This window comes from Camelus dromedarius, chromosome 24, assembly GCF_036321535.1.
Source record: "Camelus dromedarius isolate mCamDro1 chromosome 24, mCamDro1.pat, whole genome shotgun sequence".
In the NCBI taxonomy this organism is placed as follows: Eukaryota; Metazoa; Chordata; class Mammalia; order Artiodactyla; family Camelidae; genus Camelus; species Camelus dromedarius.
The window spans coordinates 16,585,020-16,603,338 of NC_087459.1; the positions used below are offsets into that span (position 1 = coordinate 16,585,020).

Here is an 18,319-nt window from a genome sequence, read left to right on the forward strand (position 1 = left end):
TAACAAGGAGAGAAAATACTTATAAGTACCAAACAGAAATCATAGATTTGAAGAACCTAATAACTGAATTGAAAAATTCAACAGAAGGGTTCAACAGTGAACTAGATCAAGCAGAATACAGGATAAGCAAACTCAAAAGACAGGTCAGTGGAAATCATCTGATGAGAACAGCAAAAAGAAAAAAGAATAAAGAAGAGTGACAATAGCATAAGGAAGTTACGGACGCTGTTAAGTGGATAAATATGTGCATTGTATAAGTCTGAAGAGAAGGAGAGAGAAAGAAAGGATAAGAAAGCTTATTCAAGAAGTAAAGGATGAAAAAAACACAAAAATGGGGAAGGACATAGATACCAGATCTAGGAGGACCAAAAAAACAATGAACAAGATGAATCCAAAGAAACCCACACTGAGATACATTATCATCAAGTTATAAAAAATTAAAGACAGAGTGAATTTTAAAAGCAGCAAGAGAAAAGTGACATGTTATGTACAAGATAACCCCCATAAACTATCAGTGGCTTTTTCAGCAGAGACTTTGTAGGCCAGAATTAGTGGGATGATATATTCAAAGTGCTGAAAGACAAAAACTTTCAGCAAACCTTTACTTCAAGAATGAAGAGGAGATAAAGATTTTCTCAGACAAACAGAACTGAGGTAGTTTATCACCACTAGATCTATTTTACAAGAAATGCTAAAGGGAGTTCTTCAAGTTAAATAAAAGGGCACTAAACAGCAACACAAAAGCTTAATAAAGTATAAAACTCATTACAAAAACAGAATTGTTGCATCAGTGGTGGCCAAATTGCTTTTAATTCTACTATAAAAGTTAAGAGACAGGAGTATTTAAACTACTATAATTAAGTTATGTTAATAGATAATATAAAAATGTAAATTGTGACATCAATAGCATATAAAGTGGAGGAAAAAGAGGTAAAAGCAGAGAATTTTGCTAATGAACTTAAGTTGCTACTAGTTTTAAAAAGCCTCTTGGTGACCACAAAGAAAATATGTATGGACGTTTCACAAAAGAAAAGGAGAAAGGAATCAAACCTATCAATACAAAAAATAAAAAGTAAGGAAACACAAAGAAGACAAAGAGAGAAAAAGAGGGACAAAAGAGCTATAAGATAAACAAAACAATGAACAAAATGGCAATAGTTAGTCCTTCCCTATCAATAAATCTAAATGGACTAAAGTGCCCCCACTCCCAGGAGGAGAAAAAAAAACCACAGAGGCTGATGGATGAATAACCAAGATCCAACTATATGCTATTTACAAGAATCTCAATTTAGATTTGGGAATACTCACTGGCTGAAAGTAAAGAGATGGAAAAAGATATTCCATGCAAATTGTAATAAAAAGAATGCAGGAGTGGCTGTCTTATATTAGATTTTTATATTTGTTTGTATATTTTAGATATTAACCCCTTGTCAGCTGCATCATTTGCAAATATTTCCTCCTATTCCATGGGCTGTATTTTCATGTTATCAAAGGTTTCCTTGCTTTTAAGTTTAATTAGGTTCCATTTGTTTATTTTTGCTTTCATTTATTGCTATAATTTGTGTCTGAGTGTTCTGCCTATGTTCTCCTCTAAGAGTTTTATGGTTTCAAATCTTACATTTAGCTCTTTAATCCATTTTAAGTTTATTTTTGTATACACTGTTAGAGAATGTTCTAATTTCATTCTTTTACATGGTTCTGTCCAGTTTTCCCAGCACAATTTATTGAAGAGACTATCTTTTCTCCTTTGTTGTAGATTAATTGATCATAAGTGGGTGGGTTTATTTCTGAGCTCTCTATTCTGTTCCATTGTTCTATATGTCTCTTTTTGTGCCAATACCACACTATTTTGATTATTGTAGCTCTGCACTATATTCTGAAGCCTGGGTTATATCTCCAGTTTTGTCCTTTAATCTCAAGAGTACTTTGGCAATTCTGGGTCTTCTGTGGTTTCATATGAGTTTCAAAATTATTTGCTCTAGTTCAGTGAAAAATATCATGAGTATTTTGATAGGGGGATTACATTAAATCTATAGATAGCTTTGGGTAGTTTGGACATTTTAACAATATTAATTATTCAAATCCAAGAGCATGGAATATCTTTCCACTCCTTTGTATCATTTTCAATTTCCTTCACCAGTGTTTCATAGTTTTCAGCCTACAGGGCTTCCATCTCCTTAGATAAGTTTATTCCTAGGTATTTTCTTCTTTTTGATGGGATTTTAAAGGGGATTTTTTACTTTCTCTTTCTGATAGTTCATTATTAGTGTATAGAAATGCAACAGATTTCTGTATATTAATTTTATATTCTGCAACTTTGCTGAATTCATTTATTACTTCTAATAGTTTTGGGTTTGAGATTTTAGGATTTTGTACATGGTATTATGTTATCTGCAAACAGTGAGAGTTTTACTCCTTCCTTTCAAATTTGGATGCCATCTATTTCTTCTTTTTTTCTTGTCAGATTGCTGTGGTTAGGACATCCTGTACTTAAATCGAGGTACCAAGAGTGGACATCCTTGTCTTGTTCCTGAATTTGGAGGAAAGGCTTTTGGCTTTTCAGAATTGAATATCATGTTGGCTGTGGTTTTATCATAAATGGCCTTTATAATTCTGAGATGTTTCCTCTATACCCACTTTAATGAGAGCTTTTATCATGAGTTGACGTTGAACTTTGTCATATGTTCTTTCTGCATCTTAAGATGATCGTGATTTTTTTATCCTTCCATTTGTAAATGTGGTTTATCACATTGATTGATTTGTGAATTCTGAACCATCCTCATGACCCTGGAATAAATCCAACATTACCAGGGTGTATGATCCTTTTTCTGTATTGTTGGGTTCAGTTTGCTAATACTTTGTTGAGGATTTTTGCATCTATATTCATCAAAGATATTGGCCTGCAATTTTCTGGTTTGGTAACAGGGTAATGTTGGCCTCTCAGAATGAGTCTGAGAGTATCCTTCCTCTTCAATTTTTTGTAATAGTTTGAGGAGCATAGGTATTAGTTTTTCTTTCTGTAAATTTTTTTTATTGAAGTGTAGTTGATTTACAATGTTAGTTTCAGGTATACAGCAAAGTAATATACATTTTTTCTTTTCAGATTCTTTTCTATCGTATGTTATTACAAGAAATTGAATATAGTTCCCTGTGCTATACAGTAGGTCCTTGTTATATATTTTATATATAGTAATGTGTATCTGTTAATCCCCAGCCCTAAATTTATTCCTCCCTTAATTCTTTATATGTTTGGTAGAATTCCCCAGTGAAGCCATCCAGTCTTGGGCTTTAGTCTGCAGGGAACTTTTTTTCTTTTTTCTTTTTTTTCCTTACAAATTCAATTTCACTACTAGTGATGGCCGGTTTTATGTTTCTAGAAAAGTGCCCATTTCTTCTTGATGGTCTGCCCACTGGAGATGGGTCTTCCTAGGATGAAGGTGCTTTTGCTCCTTTGCCACTCTCTCCCTGAGGGACTGGTCCTGCCCTGATTTCCTTTTTCTTTTCTTTTTTTTTTTTTTTTCTTCTTTACCTGGTTTGTGAGAATTTACCTTGTAGTTCCAATAGTAAGAAAAGTTCAGTAAGTGATTTGTGCAAATTGTTCCATACTCTGTAGGTGTGGTTTTTGTTGTATTCACGGGAGAGGGTGATCACTGCATCCTCCTACTCCACCATCTTGGCAATCTCCCCATGAGTTAACATCTTAATCATTTATTTACACTCATTTATTACCCTGTTGTTTAAAGTGGCCTTTTCACTACATCCCGAAAGTTTCAAAGTATTTTGAAAGATAAAATGAGTTCTTTTAACCCATGAATTAATAGTCAGAAATTAATTTTGAAATTTGCCAAATATAGAGGTTTCTAAATATTTATTGTTTTATTGTTGATTTTTAGTTTAATTACATTTTGGTCAGATATTTTGTCTGAATATTATATAATTTTTATAATATGTTTATGACCAATACATAATTGAAATAAGAGCTAGGATCCCAATTCTGCTCACCTGCAACTCCGATGATTCTCACAAAGCCACACTGCATATAATAGAGCATGGAGTATCCCACTTACAGTGCATCCATTTTCCACCACTACCAAAATGTAGGATGTCACTGAGGTATCACTGTCCAGCTTCTCCTTCTATAAGTCTTTGATTATGAACTGGAATCTCTTGGGACTAAACTAATGGAGCGTTATTAGCGAAAATAAGATACAAAATTTCAAAAATATTCATCCAGTTATTAACTCTAGACTTCACACTACTGATTTAGGTCTCTTTTACTTTTTAGGGCTATCAGAGCTTTCTTTAGGCTTATGAGTAAAAGTTAAGCCAATGGTAGAGTAACCTCTTTAGATCTCACTCCCCTTCTTCAGAGGAATATAGTTCTGTAAACAGGTGCATTGCTTTTATTTTAAAATTATTTTCTACTTATTTCATAGGTTGATTATGACCTTTCTAGGGCAATAACATCATGTTATAATAATCTATCTTGGACGCATACTTTTGCACACTTTTAATTTCAATACATGACAAGAGCCTCCAGGCGCAATGAATCTGTAATCACTAGGAAAGAAATTATTTGCAAAGACTGTTGGTTCTAACCTCCTTGGAGGCATGGGCTGGAAGACTTCAGGCCTTCTATGTTATCCACACTTCTTATATGCTCGGTGAGATATAGATGACTTGTGTCCATTGATATTCTTTTACTTTAGGTAAGATCAAAAATTGGCTACTGTCCACAGTTTGATGCCTTGCTGGAATACATGACTGCTCGGGAAATATTGGTCATGTACGCCAGGTTGTGGGGGATTCCTGAGACCCACATTAAACCTTATATAAATAACTTACTGCAATCACTGAATCTGGAACCCCATGCGGACAAGTTTATCTACACTTACAGGTGAGACATTATACTGGTGCTCTCGTTGCAGCTAATATTAAGGAGTCTTCTTCTGTTTCTGATCTTTGGAATTAGTGCCCACAGTCTAACCAGAGGTCCACTGACAAACATAGGCAATGACTGGAAAATAACCTAATGCCCTGCCAGTATTTAGATGCAAGCAATAAAGCAGACCTAACTGGTATCACATTTTTCCCTTGCAGAGATGAGACTCACAGTCCTGGTTCTATTGCAGTTGTAGCCATTGAATTACAAAAGAGAGCATCTTTCTCCCTACTTCTCTGTAGTTCTTTGTGTCTCAAGTAAGGGTGATGTGAATTTCTTTGTATTAGCCTGGTCATTATGTAGTTTATATATCTGAGAATCCCAAGGACACTCAAGACTGAATATATAAATCTCACTAATGATGTGGCTAAAATTGTAAACAAGTCACCTTTCTTCATTCAAAATGAACATGACTTGATTTATACCTCTGGATTTGAGTCTGATGCCTAGGTTGAGTCACGTATAATCCATATTTTTAATCTCCCTTCTATTTCCTGTTTCCAAAATTGCCAGCATTTTGGAAACAGGCAAACTCTTTCCTGTAAATAATGGATATGTATTAAATAGATGTTTTATGCATTAAACTACTGTCACATATAGCCATTTCTGTTTCTGCTTTCTCTCTCCTCCTTTGACTATGAAGTGGAGGAAACAAACGTAGACTGAGTACCGCTATTGCCCTAATGGGAAAGCCCTCAGTCATCTTCCTTGATGAGCCATCAACTGGTATGGACCCAGTAGCCCGGCGCCTGCTTTGGAACACAGTGACACAGACGCGTAAAAGTGGCAAAGTCATTATCATAACATCTCACAGGTGTGGCTCACTAGGAGACTTGGTTAAGAATTAGAAGTGGCTATGGAAAGGCATTATTTGGTGCTGGCAATATTGGAGAGTAAAATTGCCTGAGTATGTGAGTTCCTCCTTTATCCTACTGAATGGAATGGCCAAGAATCCTCATTGAGAGGAGAGAGCAGGAAGTTGAGGAGCTGTTCCACTTGAGAATTTAGTCCTCTACTACTTTTTTTAAAATTAAAGTATAATTGATTAATTTACAATATTGTATTAGTTTCAAGTATACAACTTAGTGATTGAGTAGTTTTATAAATACTCCATTTATTATTATAAAATATTAGCTATATTCCAAGTGCTGTACAATATATCATGTAGCTTGTTTATTTTACTACTTTGAGTTTGAAAATATCTCCATTTGCCATGATGTTGGTGATGGGCAGATGCAACTTCCCTTTCAAAGACAGTTACAAAATTTTACTGGATATCTGAACTACAGAATATGTTCCAATAGAGACTTTTTAAGCTTGACATCATTCTGATACTTCGTTCTGCTAGTATGGAGGAATGTGACGCGCTTTGTACCAGGCTGGCCATCATGGTGCAGGGAAAGCTCATGTGCCTGGGCAGCCCTCAGCATCTCAAGAACAAGTTTGGCAACATTTATATCCTGAAAGTCAAGATCAAGATTGATACAGATGAAGATAAATTAGAGGACTTTAAAACTTTTATTGCAACCGTTTTCCCAGGTAAACTTGGTTGTTTGGGTGAACTTTGTTAAGTCATATCTGTTACTCTCACTTCTGTATGCTGTGTATCTCCAGTAACTGTTTCTTGTGAGCTACTGATACTCATTGCTTTTCCATACTGAATTACTTTTGGAATGCTTGTTCTTTTAAATTTTTTATGTTTAGTTGTGCTAAGAAGTTTACACAAGGAACGAGAAATATTTACCAGTCTCTTGTAAGGCAGTTGTAGACTAGAGCTATCCATATGGTATATATCTAAAGTCATATATTTGAGCAAAATTCTCAAATATTAGCACATATAATCTGTATTAGTCTGCTAGGGCTGCTGTAATAAAACAGCACAGACTGGGTGGCCTAAATGATGGAAATTAATTTTCTCAGTTCTGAGGTTAGAAGGTTTCAGAAGGTCTGGTTTCTCCTGGGGCCTCTCCCCTTGGCTTGCAGATGGCCCCCTTCTCACTGGGTCCTCAGACAGCCTTTTATCTGTGTGTGTACATCCCTGGTGTCTCTTGCTTTTCTTATGAAAACAACAGTCATAGTGGACTAACGTCCCACCCTTATGACCTCATTTATCATTAATTACTTCCCTAAAGGGCCCGTGTCCAAACACAATCAACTGGGGTTAAGACTTCAGCATATGAATTTGGGGGCAGGGGGGACAGAATTCAGTCCATAACAACACTCATGAAAAGTTGTAAGGTTTTTTTTCCTCACACTAAAAATGTAACTCTGGTCTTTTGCTCTCCCAGCCATGATATGCAACTGAAATTCAAACAAGAACCACTAAGCTTTTCTCTCCTTTCAGGAGCAGAATGCTGCTTCATGCTGTATTCAGTGAGCCTTTCTCTGCCTGTATGGTACAGTGCCACAGACAGCAACTGTGTCTTTCAGTCCCTTATCTGTCTTTCCTAAACATAAAGCAGGGACGTGGAAAGGCTTCTAATAATTCTGGTTTTTCATCTTAGTTTCCACTCTGCTATGCTGAGCAAAATAATCACGGAAGTTACCATTGTGTGTCAGGGTGAGGAGTTGGAAATTAATCTTCTAGGCAATGGAAAACAGCCATATTGATTACACAGTAAGAATGGAGAGCAGAAAGTAAAAAGAAATGGATGGTAGAGCACTAGAGCAGATGTGGGGAACAGATGTGTGGGAAGTAGAATTACCTCAGTGTTGTTAATAGTCTGTTAAAACCCTATGCGTCCATTCATCAAACCACTTATGCACCCACCCATTCAGCAAGTATTTTTGAGATTAAGTCCTTAAATCACTATGAAGAAAAGCTGTCATCATAGGACCTCATTTTACTGTGTGCTGTCCTAGCAACTGCTCTACTTGAAGGAGGGATGGACACTAAACACCAAGCAGAGATCTGTCCTCAAGGACTGTGGACACAAGAGCTTTAATGGAAACGTGGGTTCAAGGCACATTTTCAACTGAAAGTGGTTTTTGCCCAGACCTTCCTCACATTATTTTTGAGGAAATAGCTATTTAAATATGACAGAATCAAAAAGGAACTGATATGTAATTATACATAAAGATTGACTTTCAAAAGAAGAAATAAATATTACAAGCAAAGGGCAGCTGGAATATTCACTTCTAATAGTTACAGAAGTGAGAAATATTAAGGGTAAAGGAGTCTATACAATCTGCAGGAGATTTAAGTTATGCATTCTTTTTATAAAAATCACAAATAAAATGATTCAATTTCTTCAGTTTAGAAGATTATATCTCTGAAAGGCACTTCTGGTAAAATAACACTAGGTAAAATCAAAACAAAAATATTTAAATGCAACAATTTAAAATAATTGTTTCACACTCAGCTGTGTTCTCCTAGAGCAGTCTACGCTGGCTTAAGTTTTGATTTAGTTACCCGGGCTAGTAAGGAATTAGAGCCCCCTCAGTCTAATGGCCTCCTAGTTTGATTATATTAACATATATTTTATTTTAAAATGTTTAAATTTTTTGCAAGGACAGTGGTCTATCTCATTTACTATTTTTATTGAAGTATAGTCAGTTTACAATGTTGTGTCAATTTCTGATGTACAGCATAAAGTCTGTCATATATATATATATATGACACATATATTCATTTACGTGTTCTTTTTCATTATAGGTTACTATAAGATATTGAATATAGTTCCCTGTGCTATACAGTATAAATCTATTTTATTTATATATAGCAGTTAGTATCTGCAAATCTCCATCTCCAAATTCATCCCTTCCCATCCCCCCTGGCAACCACAAGTTTGTTTTCTATGTCTGTGAGTCTGTTTCTGTTTTATAAATAATTTCATTTGTGTCTCTTTTTTTAGATTCCACATATAAATTATATCATATGGTACTTTTCTTCCTCTTTCTGGCTTACTTCACTTAGAATGACAATCTCCAGGTTCATCTATGTTGAATCAAATGGCATTATCTTATTCTTTTTTATGGCTGAGTAGTATTCCATTGTATATATATACATCACAACTTCTTTATCCAGTTATCTGTCAGTGGACATTTAGGTTGTTTCCATGTCTTGACTATTGTAGGCACATGAAAAAATGCTCAATCTTACCACTTATCAGAGAAACGCAAATCAAAACTACAATGAGGTATCACCTCACACCCTTCAGAATGGCCATCATTCAAAAGTCCACGAACGATAAGTGCTGGAAAGAGTGTGGAGAAAAGGGAACCCTCCTACACTGTTGCTGGAAATTTAGTTTGGTACTGCCATTATGGAAAACAGTATGGAGATTCCTTTACAAACTAAAAATAGACTTACCCTATGATCCAGCAACCCGACTCCAGGGCACATATCCAGAGGGAAATCTAATTCAAAAACATGTATTTTAAAACTAAAATGTTTTAGAATCTCAGTTAATTTAATTTGAAATAATTTGCAAATATACAGTGATAAGTATAAGCACATCTGTTTGCTCTAAGTTTGGTAGGGTTACCACTTGTTCCCCCTCAACCTAGCAGAGGATTCTTACTCACCTGTGAAAGAACACACAGCCTGAGTTTGGGGATTTTTATGTATGATTTCCTCTTTCACCTGGCATGTGATCATGAGAGTAGCAAGGAGACCTTATCCTGCTCTCCTCCCTGGGAAGCGCACTGTACATGGTCACACAACCAGAGTGAAAATCTTGCCTCTTCATAACCTCAGCCCTGTGTTTAGGAATAACATCCTATGATAATATTAGAATTTTAGAAGGCTCAGGTTTCATCCTTTGGTCATGCGAGCTAATAATGTTTTTGTGCCTGAAAGCCTGTGGTCAATACTTCCTATCAGCTCCATCAAACAAAACCTACTATAGCAGTAATAAATCTGCTGAAAGAATTAACTATGTCGTGTATACTGAAGAGGCGAGCTTTTGGATTATGTCCCCTTTTTTATTAGCCATATCTATTTACCCTTGTGTTACACATATAATTAAGTTGATGTATTGATATTTTGCATTTAAAATGTAATATATAAGATTATACATCTATCCTATCTTTCCTTTCTTAGGTAGTGAATTAAAACATGAGAATCAAGGGATCCTTAACTACTACATTCCCAGCAAGGACAATAGCTGGGGAAAGGTGATTATAGAAACCATGCCCTTCTAATATGATATGTTAAGAAAGCACTAATGATGGAAAGTAGTTGGGATTTAGTGGAATGGGTGCCTGCAGGTACCGGAAGAGTGGAGACCTTGGGTTACTTTTCAATGGTCCATGGAGTTAATTGTTTCAGATTTCTACCTCTAAGTCCACCCCCCCCCTTTTTTTTTTCTATATCCATCAAGAGAATGAGGACAGAGACCTGCTTCCTCTCAGATTCTCAATGATCTATTTTGTCTATTGTCTCATCTCCCCATTTTGTACCTTTTGTCTTCTAACATTAATGTGGCAGCAGTTGGAGAAAGTGGAGAGGTTCACCTGGGTTGGGGGTTGGAGGGGACCGCAGTTTGGGTAACTGCACTTTTTGTTGTTGCTGTTAAAGGTGTTTGGCATTTTGGAGGCATCTAAAGAGGAATTCAATTTAGAAGACTATTCTGTCAGTCAGATAACGCTGGAGCAAGTCTTCCTGACCTTTGCTAACCCACAGAACACAGAAGTGCATGGTTGAAAAAAAGGTGCCTTGAGATTGACTTGCAGCTAGTGACCCTATGTCTTCCTTAGACTACTCACTACTACAGCTGGATACAGAGAGGGGCATTCCTCTGAGTGTATATCTTGGTGTAAACATATTTATGTAATAAACAGCCCCCCAAAGGAGACCATATGTCCATTCTTTATAGATTTACACGAGTGGCCTGCGTATCCAGCATGTGCAAATCTAAAGACATTTGGTGAAATTTCTGTTTTCTATCCTAGAAATATGAAAGAGCAGCAGTTATTAAGGTGGGGACACGGGTCTTTTCCTGAATAATTCTGAATGTTTGAAAAGAAACACCCAGAAATGATAGAGCTGTCAGGTGAGACACCCTGAAGAGCAAGGGCTTTATGTTTTTGCAGCTGAGTTAAACGTAAGAGGAGCATATAAAGCCTGGAGCAGAAATCACCTTTCTTATAGATACACACACAGGCACACCAGCTTTATACCAAAAGGAGTCTAATTAAAATCAGTATCAAAGTTTATGGGGATAAGCTGGGTTATTTCCAAAACTCAAACCAGGAGCCTACCTTTGTAAGGGAATCTTTGCACGAGGAACATTCAGAGTCCAAGAAAGGAAACAAAAACATTCTTTAAAAACAGTATTTCCTTTCCTCCTGTGATTAAGAAGGAAAGAAGAAGAAATGAGGTGTAGAGGGAGGCAAACAGAATTCTTCTAATTCGTGTTTGGGCAGATGGAGTTCCCCCATAAGCAGCATGAGAAATGTAATCACTCCGGCAGTATCATGGGCAGATGACTAGGTAAGTAGGATGATCCTCCTCAAATTACAAGATGGAAAGAGTCAGGGAAGCTGTTCTATTTGGGAGTGGTTTTTTTGGGGGGAGGGTGTTTTTATTCCCCTCAATTGGATATTGTAAGTAACAAAGTGATAAGCAAGCTATTCTCTGTTCTATTGCTTTTAGCTGTAATATAACTTTCTGTGGGTTCCATTCCAATGACTGCTATAGATCTCTGGCAAGTGATTTCAGTAATTCCAAAATTTGTTTCCCAGGCTGGCCATCTTTAGAAAGGAAGAAAGAACTCATTTTGTTAAGCTTTTACTTACATCTTGTCTCCCAGGTGACTTGATTAGTAATCCTTTAAGAAGTTCTTTCAGTCTGGTGGTCTCTTTCTCTCTTCCTCCTATCACCTGTCCTACCTTCATTTTCCAACAAGAAACAAACAAAAAATATCACGTGTCAGTTCCCTTAAGAAGCACTTTTCATGCGTTACATCATTTAATCCCACGACAACCCTCTGAGGTAGGTAGCGTTGCTACTGTCCTCATTGTACATGGGGGCTCAGAAGGATTAAGGGATTCAGCCAACAAGCAAGCAGGAATATCAGTGTCCCCATCAAAAGCCAGGAAACCACACAGCAATTTGAACAGGGAAGGTTAAAATAATTATTAAATATAATGGGGGTTAGCTGTACGGAGGTAAAGAGAACTCTAGGAGAATACCCAAGGAAGAAACAAGCTTGGAAGATGGCTCCTCCCCAAGGCTGGACTTCAGATCCTCTTGCAGGAGGTTTAGTTATGGCTCACTTGGTGCTGGGGAAGTTCAGTGTCCTGGGCCAGGGCTCTTGCACAGGCTGTTCCACACGTGCTGAGCAAGCAGGAATCATCCCTCAGCTGGGTACAGGCTGCCTAGACTGGCCAACAGGGAAACTTGGCTGGGTCTGTAAAGCAGAAAACTCTTCTCTGGGGTTAACAGGGTGGTCTTAAGAAGGGTCACCACCGTGAATCACTAGGAATCCATACTTCATGGAGAGGGGAGGGAAAGGGGGTGCCAAGAAATGTCCTCCACATCTGCTGCGGGCAGTAAGGTAAGAGCAAAAAGAATTCAAGAGAAAATACCCTTAACCACGAGTAAACCCCTTGTCCTACAGTGTTCCTCCAGCGCCCTCTCCTGACAAAGGCTGCCCCGTCAAGTCTATTCAAGAGCCTAGCTCTATTTGGCGCTGAGAGGCAGTAAATTAATCCCTGGCACAGCAGACGGGAGAGGAGAGAATTCAGACCCTATGATAAGTTACGCTGGAGCTGGGTATTCGGGTGGGGTCAGCCAAGAGGATTACGCATCAGCGAAACTGGGGAGCATGAGAAAGATCTGGAGGTGGGGTTAACTGAAACGCTGGCTGGGCCGGGCTGAGAGCACGCACAAGGCGCTAGGGATTTCTTACGCTGAGAGGTCAAAGGGCAGAGGCGGCAGGTGCGGAGGGGTGGGTGGCTGGCTGGGGTAGGGAGAGGGGGGCGCACGCTGAGGAAAGGGCCGCGTGGATCGTGCGCGTTACGCCTCACCATCGGGGGTTTTTGGGTGGCCCACAGGTAGGAGTTTGCAAGACTGTACGTTCCTTGTTTAACCCCCACGGACTCTGGGGGTTTGGAGGCCAACCACTGGCTCTCTCTACACTTTCAGCCACTAGCTACCGGGCCGGCTGAGGGTGACGTTGACACAGGAGAGAGGGAGCCCGCGAGACGTGGAGGTTTGTGGGGTCGTCCAGTAGGGTCCAGAGGCAGAGAACCTGGGGAGCAAGCCAAAGGGCGTCGAGGTGGGGCCTTCAGGGTCTGGGCGGTGCACAAAGGATGCAGTGGGGAAGGAGGGCAGGCTCTGAGGTGTCAGGGGCGGAGGGACCAGTGCGCGGAGGGGTAGGAGGAGAGGGCTGGCAGGTACTGGGAAGGTGGGAGGATTGGCAGGTACTGGGAAGGTGGGAGGATTGGGAGGGGGCTCTCGGGCTGAGGGGTGGGAGTGGCACGAGCTAGGGACTGGGGTGCGTGGTTGCTTGCGCAGAGAAGGGGCCTAGGCAGCGTTTGCAGGTCCCTCCCATCCCCGGGGTACCCAACAGGGCCTGGCCTTCGAGTGACCCGCGAGGCCTAAGGTGCAAACCTGTGCTGGGGGCGGTTGGAAAGGGCGTTCGTTGGGAGGAGGCGCAGCCCAGGTTCTAAACGTGCCCATCTGTGGAGGAGGCATTTGTGAGGCCTGAGCGGTGAGTCCCCTGGACTTCCCTCTCTTCCTTTTCCTCTCCAAGCCCCACTGCTTGGGTATAGGTGACCAGGTCTCCCCAGGAGGAAAAAGCACAGCCCCTTCCCCAACAAAAACACAACAGACAAGCACACAAAGTTAAGAGACTTACTTGTACCCCAGAACACACACAGAAGCTCACTAGGACAAATTAAACAAAAATATACTCTTAGGAATTTTCTTGTGTCATGCTAAGCATTTGAAAGTAAGGGCTTTGGAAGCAAATGTTTTGGCACTAAACCTGACTAGTCCAGAATTTATTTGCCGTCCTAGTCAGCTGGGGCTCCTGCAGTAGAGTATCATACACTGGTTGACTTCTAGACAACAGAAATTTAGTTCTCACAGTTCTTGGGCCTGGGAAGTCTAGGGCTGAGGCTCCAGGCAGAGCTGCTTCTGGTGAGAGCCCAGTTCCTGGTTCCTGGCAGGGGAATTCTCTGGCAAGGAAGCTCTCTGGGGCCTGTTTTATAAGGGCACTAATCCCGTTCTCTGGGGTTCCATCCTCATGACCTAATCTGCCAAATTTCTCACCTTCTGATACATCACATTGGGGTTAGGATTTCAGCATATGAGTTTTGCAGGTACACAAACATTCAGTTCATAGCAATGACATAAGGAAAATTACTTGATTTCGCTAAGCCTCCATTTCCTCACCTGTAAGAAAAAGGGTGCTACTTGCACCCATCTCAGAGGGTGAGTGCAGTGTTTGAATTGCCAGAACGTAGTAGAAAAGGGGTATGGGAGTTCAGTGCTATAGGTAGCTCCATTTGTCTTCATTTTCCTCTGTCAAAGCAAAAATTGCGCCAAAGTTAGAACAGGCAAGGAAGACTCTGTGCAAGGCTATTGGAACAGGGAAGGGGGAGCAGAACTCAGTCTGAGCTCAACTCACTGAAACAAAGCAGTTGGGAAGGTTCTTCAGGGCTGAGATGAGATAGTGGGAAAGTGCTGGAGGACTTTAGAGGGGTGGGAGGGGTTTTCATGAGGCTTTGAGTTACTTCCTGAGTTTGCAAATGTTTTGTCTGTGAGTAGGCCACCTGAGCCTGCTGGAGCTGGCTCCCACCCTCCCTGAGCTAGACTGTTCTCCGTATATAAACACACAGTATCTATCTTGATTACAACTCAAAAGGTGACTGCCAGTTCCTTAAGAAAGACATTTTGGGGTTGAAAAACAGGAGAGAGATTTTTTAAGAAAAGAGTTACATATATTTAAAAGAGACATAGAAAGAATTTGTAACTACAAATTTTCTAAAGAAAATGCTTTAAGGAAAGGGAGATTAGGACCTAGAGCCAAAAAAGAGCCTAATTAAAGGTTAGTCAAGCTCACAGGAACATTAAGGCCATCTTGGTCACCTCATTTTATGCAGAGGACTTTAAGAAAATATTTTAGTCAAATTAAGAAAGACCCTATGTTTCATTCAGAACAGGAAATGAAAATATTCTAGTGACTATAAATCTCATTCTAAGAATTCAAGACTGTAAGCAATGTAATTGATTAACTTTCAGCGATTCTTTTTTATTGTTCTTTTGAGCCCACACTTCAAGTAGATTGCCCTAAAATTTTTCAGACACTTTTCAGTTTCACTTTTTTTCTAGTTTATGCAGAGTATTTCTTTTTTGCTAATATGAGTATCTAAGTCTATATTTCCTTCAATCACTGTTTAAATATATCCCATAGTTTCTGATTTATTTATTAAAGTCCTATATGCCCCTCCTTATTTTTTGTTTGCTTGACTTCCATTGGCCTGTTTTATTAAATTAACCTGTCATTAGTGTACTTGTGTTTATTATTTCTTGGTATCTCTTTTGGTTGAGTTTTACGTATTACTAGGAGCATACATTGGTAATTACTGTATCTTCAATGTAAATTATGGATTTTAGCAATATAAAGTCTTCTTTGTCTCTGGGCCTGAATTCTACTATGTCTGCTCTTTATTGCTTATACTTGCCTGTTATAACTTGGCATTAAAAATGTTTTAGCCTTTTTAAACATTTTGATGTTATTGAACTATATATTTAATGAAATGCTCAGATATTAAGTGCTAAGATTTATGTCAGAGAATGTTTTGCCTATGTTCTCTTCTGGGAGTTTTGTGGTGTCATGTCTTACGTTTGGTCTTTAAACCGTTTCCAATTTATCTTTGTATATGGTGTAAGGAAGTGTTCTAACTTCATTGATTTACATACAGCTGTCTAGCTTTCTGAACACCACTTGTTAAAGAGACTGTTTTTCCTCTATTGTGTATTCTTGTCTCCTTTGTCATAGATTGACTGTAGGTGCATGGCTTTACTTCTGGGCTCACTATTTTTTCCAATGATCTATGTGTCTGTTTTTGTGCCAATGCTGTGCTGTTTTGATTACTGTAGCTTTGTAGTATAGTCTGAAGTCTGGAAGGATTATGCCTCCAGCTTTGTTCTTTTTCCCAGGATTGCTTTGGCAATTCTGGGCCATTTGCAGTTCCTTATAAATTTTAGGATTATTTGTTCTAGCTCTGTGGAAAAGTCATGGGTATTTTAATAGTGATTGCATTAAGTCTGTAGATTACTTTGGATAGTATGGCCATTTTAACAATATTAATTCTTTGAATCCAAGAGCAGGGGATATTTTTCCATTTATTTGAATCATCTTCAGTTTCCTTTATCATTGTTTTATAGTTTTCAGCATATGGGTCTTTCTCCTCCTTAGTTAAGTTTATTCCTGGGTGTTTTATTTTTTAACACAATTTTAAATGAGATTTAAAATTTTTTCTATTTCTATTTCATTAATAAGATAAAGAAACACATTAGATTTCTGTATGTTAATCTTGTATCCTGCTATTTTGCTGAATTCATTTATTAGTTCTAATAGTGTTTGTGTGGAGGCTTTAGTGCTCTCTATATAGCATATCATGTCGTCTGCAAACAGAGTTTTACCTCTTCCATTCCAACTCATATAACCTTTATTTATTTTTCTTATCTGATTGCTGTGGCTATGGTTGCAAATAATATATTGAATAGAAGTGGTGAGAGTGGGCATTCTTGTCTTGTTCCTGAATTTAGCAGGAAGGCTTTCAGCTTTTCACTGCTGAGTATTATGTTGGCTGTTGGTTATGTTGGCTTTTATTATTTTTAGGTATGTTTCCTCTGTACTCAGTTTGTTGAGAGTTTTTATCATGAATAGATGTTAATTTTATCAAATGCTTTTTCTGCATCTATTGAAGTGATCAGGTGGTTTCAGTCTTTCTTTTTGTTAAAGTGGTGTAACACGTTGATTTGCATATGTTGAACCATCCTTGCCACCCTGGAATGAATCCAACTTGATAATGGTGTGTGATCCCTTTTATGTATTGTTGGAGTCAGTTTGCTAATATTGTGTTGAGGACTTTTGCATCTGTATTCATCAAATTATTGGCCTGTAATTTTCTTTTTTTGGTGTTTTCTTTGGTCTTGGTAACAGGGTGATGGTGGCTTCATAGAATGAATTTGACAGTGCTTCCACCCTTTCAGTTTTTTAGAATAGTTTGAGAAAGATAGCTATAAGTTCTTCTTTGTATGTTTGTAGAATTCTCCATGGAGTTGTTCAGTCCTGGACTTTTATTTGGAAGGAGTTGTTTTATTACAGATTCTATTTCACTTCTAGTGACCAGTATGTTCAAATTATTTGTTTCCTCTTGACTCAGTTTTGGCAGGCTGTATGTTTCTAGAAATTTGTCCATTTATTCCAGGTTGCCCAATTTGTTGGCATATAACTGTTCAAATCTCTTATGATTTTTTTTCTATATTTTTGTGGTATCAGTTGTAATTTATCCTCTTTCATTTCTTATTTTGTTTATGTACATTCTCTTTTTTCTTCTTGGAGATCCTAGCTAGAATTTTGTCAATTTTATTTATCTTTTCAAAAAACCAGCTCTTGGTTTTATTGATCTTTTCTGTTCTTTTTAATTTATATTTTACTTATTTCCTCTGATCTTTATTATTTCCTCTCTTTTGATGACTTTGGATTTTGTCCTTATTTTTTCTAATTATTTTAGTGTAGTTTAGGTTGTTTATTTGGGATCTTTCTTATTTCTTGAATAAAGCCTGTAGTGCTATAAACTTTCCCCTTAGAACTGCTTTTGCTGCATCATGTATATTTTTTAAGGTTGTGTTTTCACTTTTGTTTTGTCTTGAAGTATTTTCTAATTTCTTCTGAGTTGAGTTCATCATTGAACTATTGGTTTTTTAGTAGCATGTTGGTTAGTTTCCACGTAGTCATCCTTTTCCTGTTTTTCTTTCTATAGTTGATTTCTAATTTTATACTGTTGTGGTCAGAAAAAAAATGCTTGGAATAATTCCCATCCTCTTAAATTTGTTGAAGTTTGTTTTGTGACATAGTGTGTGGTCTATTCTAGAGAACCTTCCATGTATGCTTGAAAATAATGTGTATTCTGTATTTATTTATTTATTTATTTATTTATTTATTTATTTATTTATTTATTTATTGGATGTAGTGTCCTATAGATATCAAGTCCAACTGGTCTATTGTATTACTTAGGACCTCTGTTGCCTTATTGATTTTCTGTCTGCATAATCTGTCAGTGACAGTGTTATAATCTCTATTGATAATCTTTCTTAGTTCAGTTAGCATTTTTGTTACCTCCTTTTTAAACTCTGTGTCTAGTAGATTGGTGAACTCTGTTTCATTATTTGTCTTCCAGGGGGTTTCTGTT

At 38.0% G+C, this 18,319-nt stretch overlaps 1 protein-coding gene across 1 annotated transcript in view; it reads left to right on the plus strand.

The window, feature by feature from the left end:
- LOC105091160 (phospholipid-transporting ATPase ABCA3) overlaps positions 1 to 10,721 on the plus strand; it is a 70,583-nt gene extending 59,862 nt beyond the window's left edge. Inside the window, 5 exon segments of the mRNA XM_064478777.1 lie at positions 4,710 to 4,897; positions 5,586 to 5,756; positions 6,291 to 6,481; positions 9,987 to 10,060; positions 10,464 to 10,721. Of these exon segments, the coding sequence (XP_064334847.1) occupies positions 4,710 to 4,897; positions 5,586 to 5,756; positions 6,291 to 6,481; positions 9,987 to 10,060; positions 10,464 to 10,589 (750 nt within the window). The 3' untranslated portion in view covers positions 10,590 to 10,721.
- The last annotated feature ends 7,598 nt before the right edge of the window (positions 10,722 to 18,319 follow it).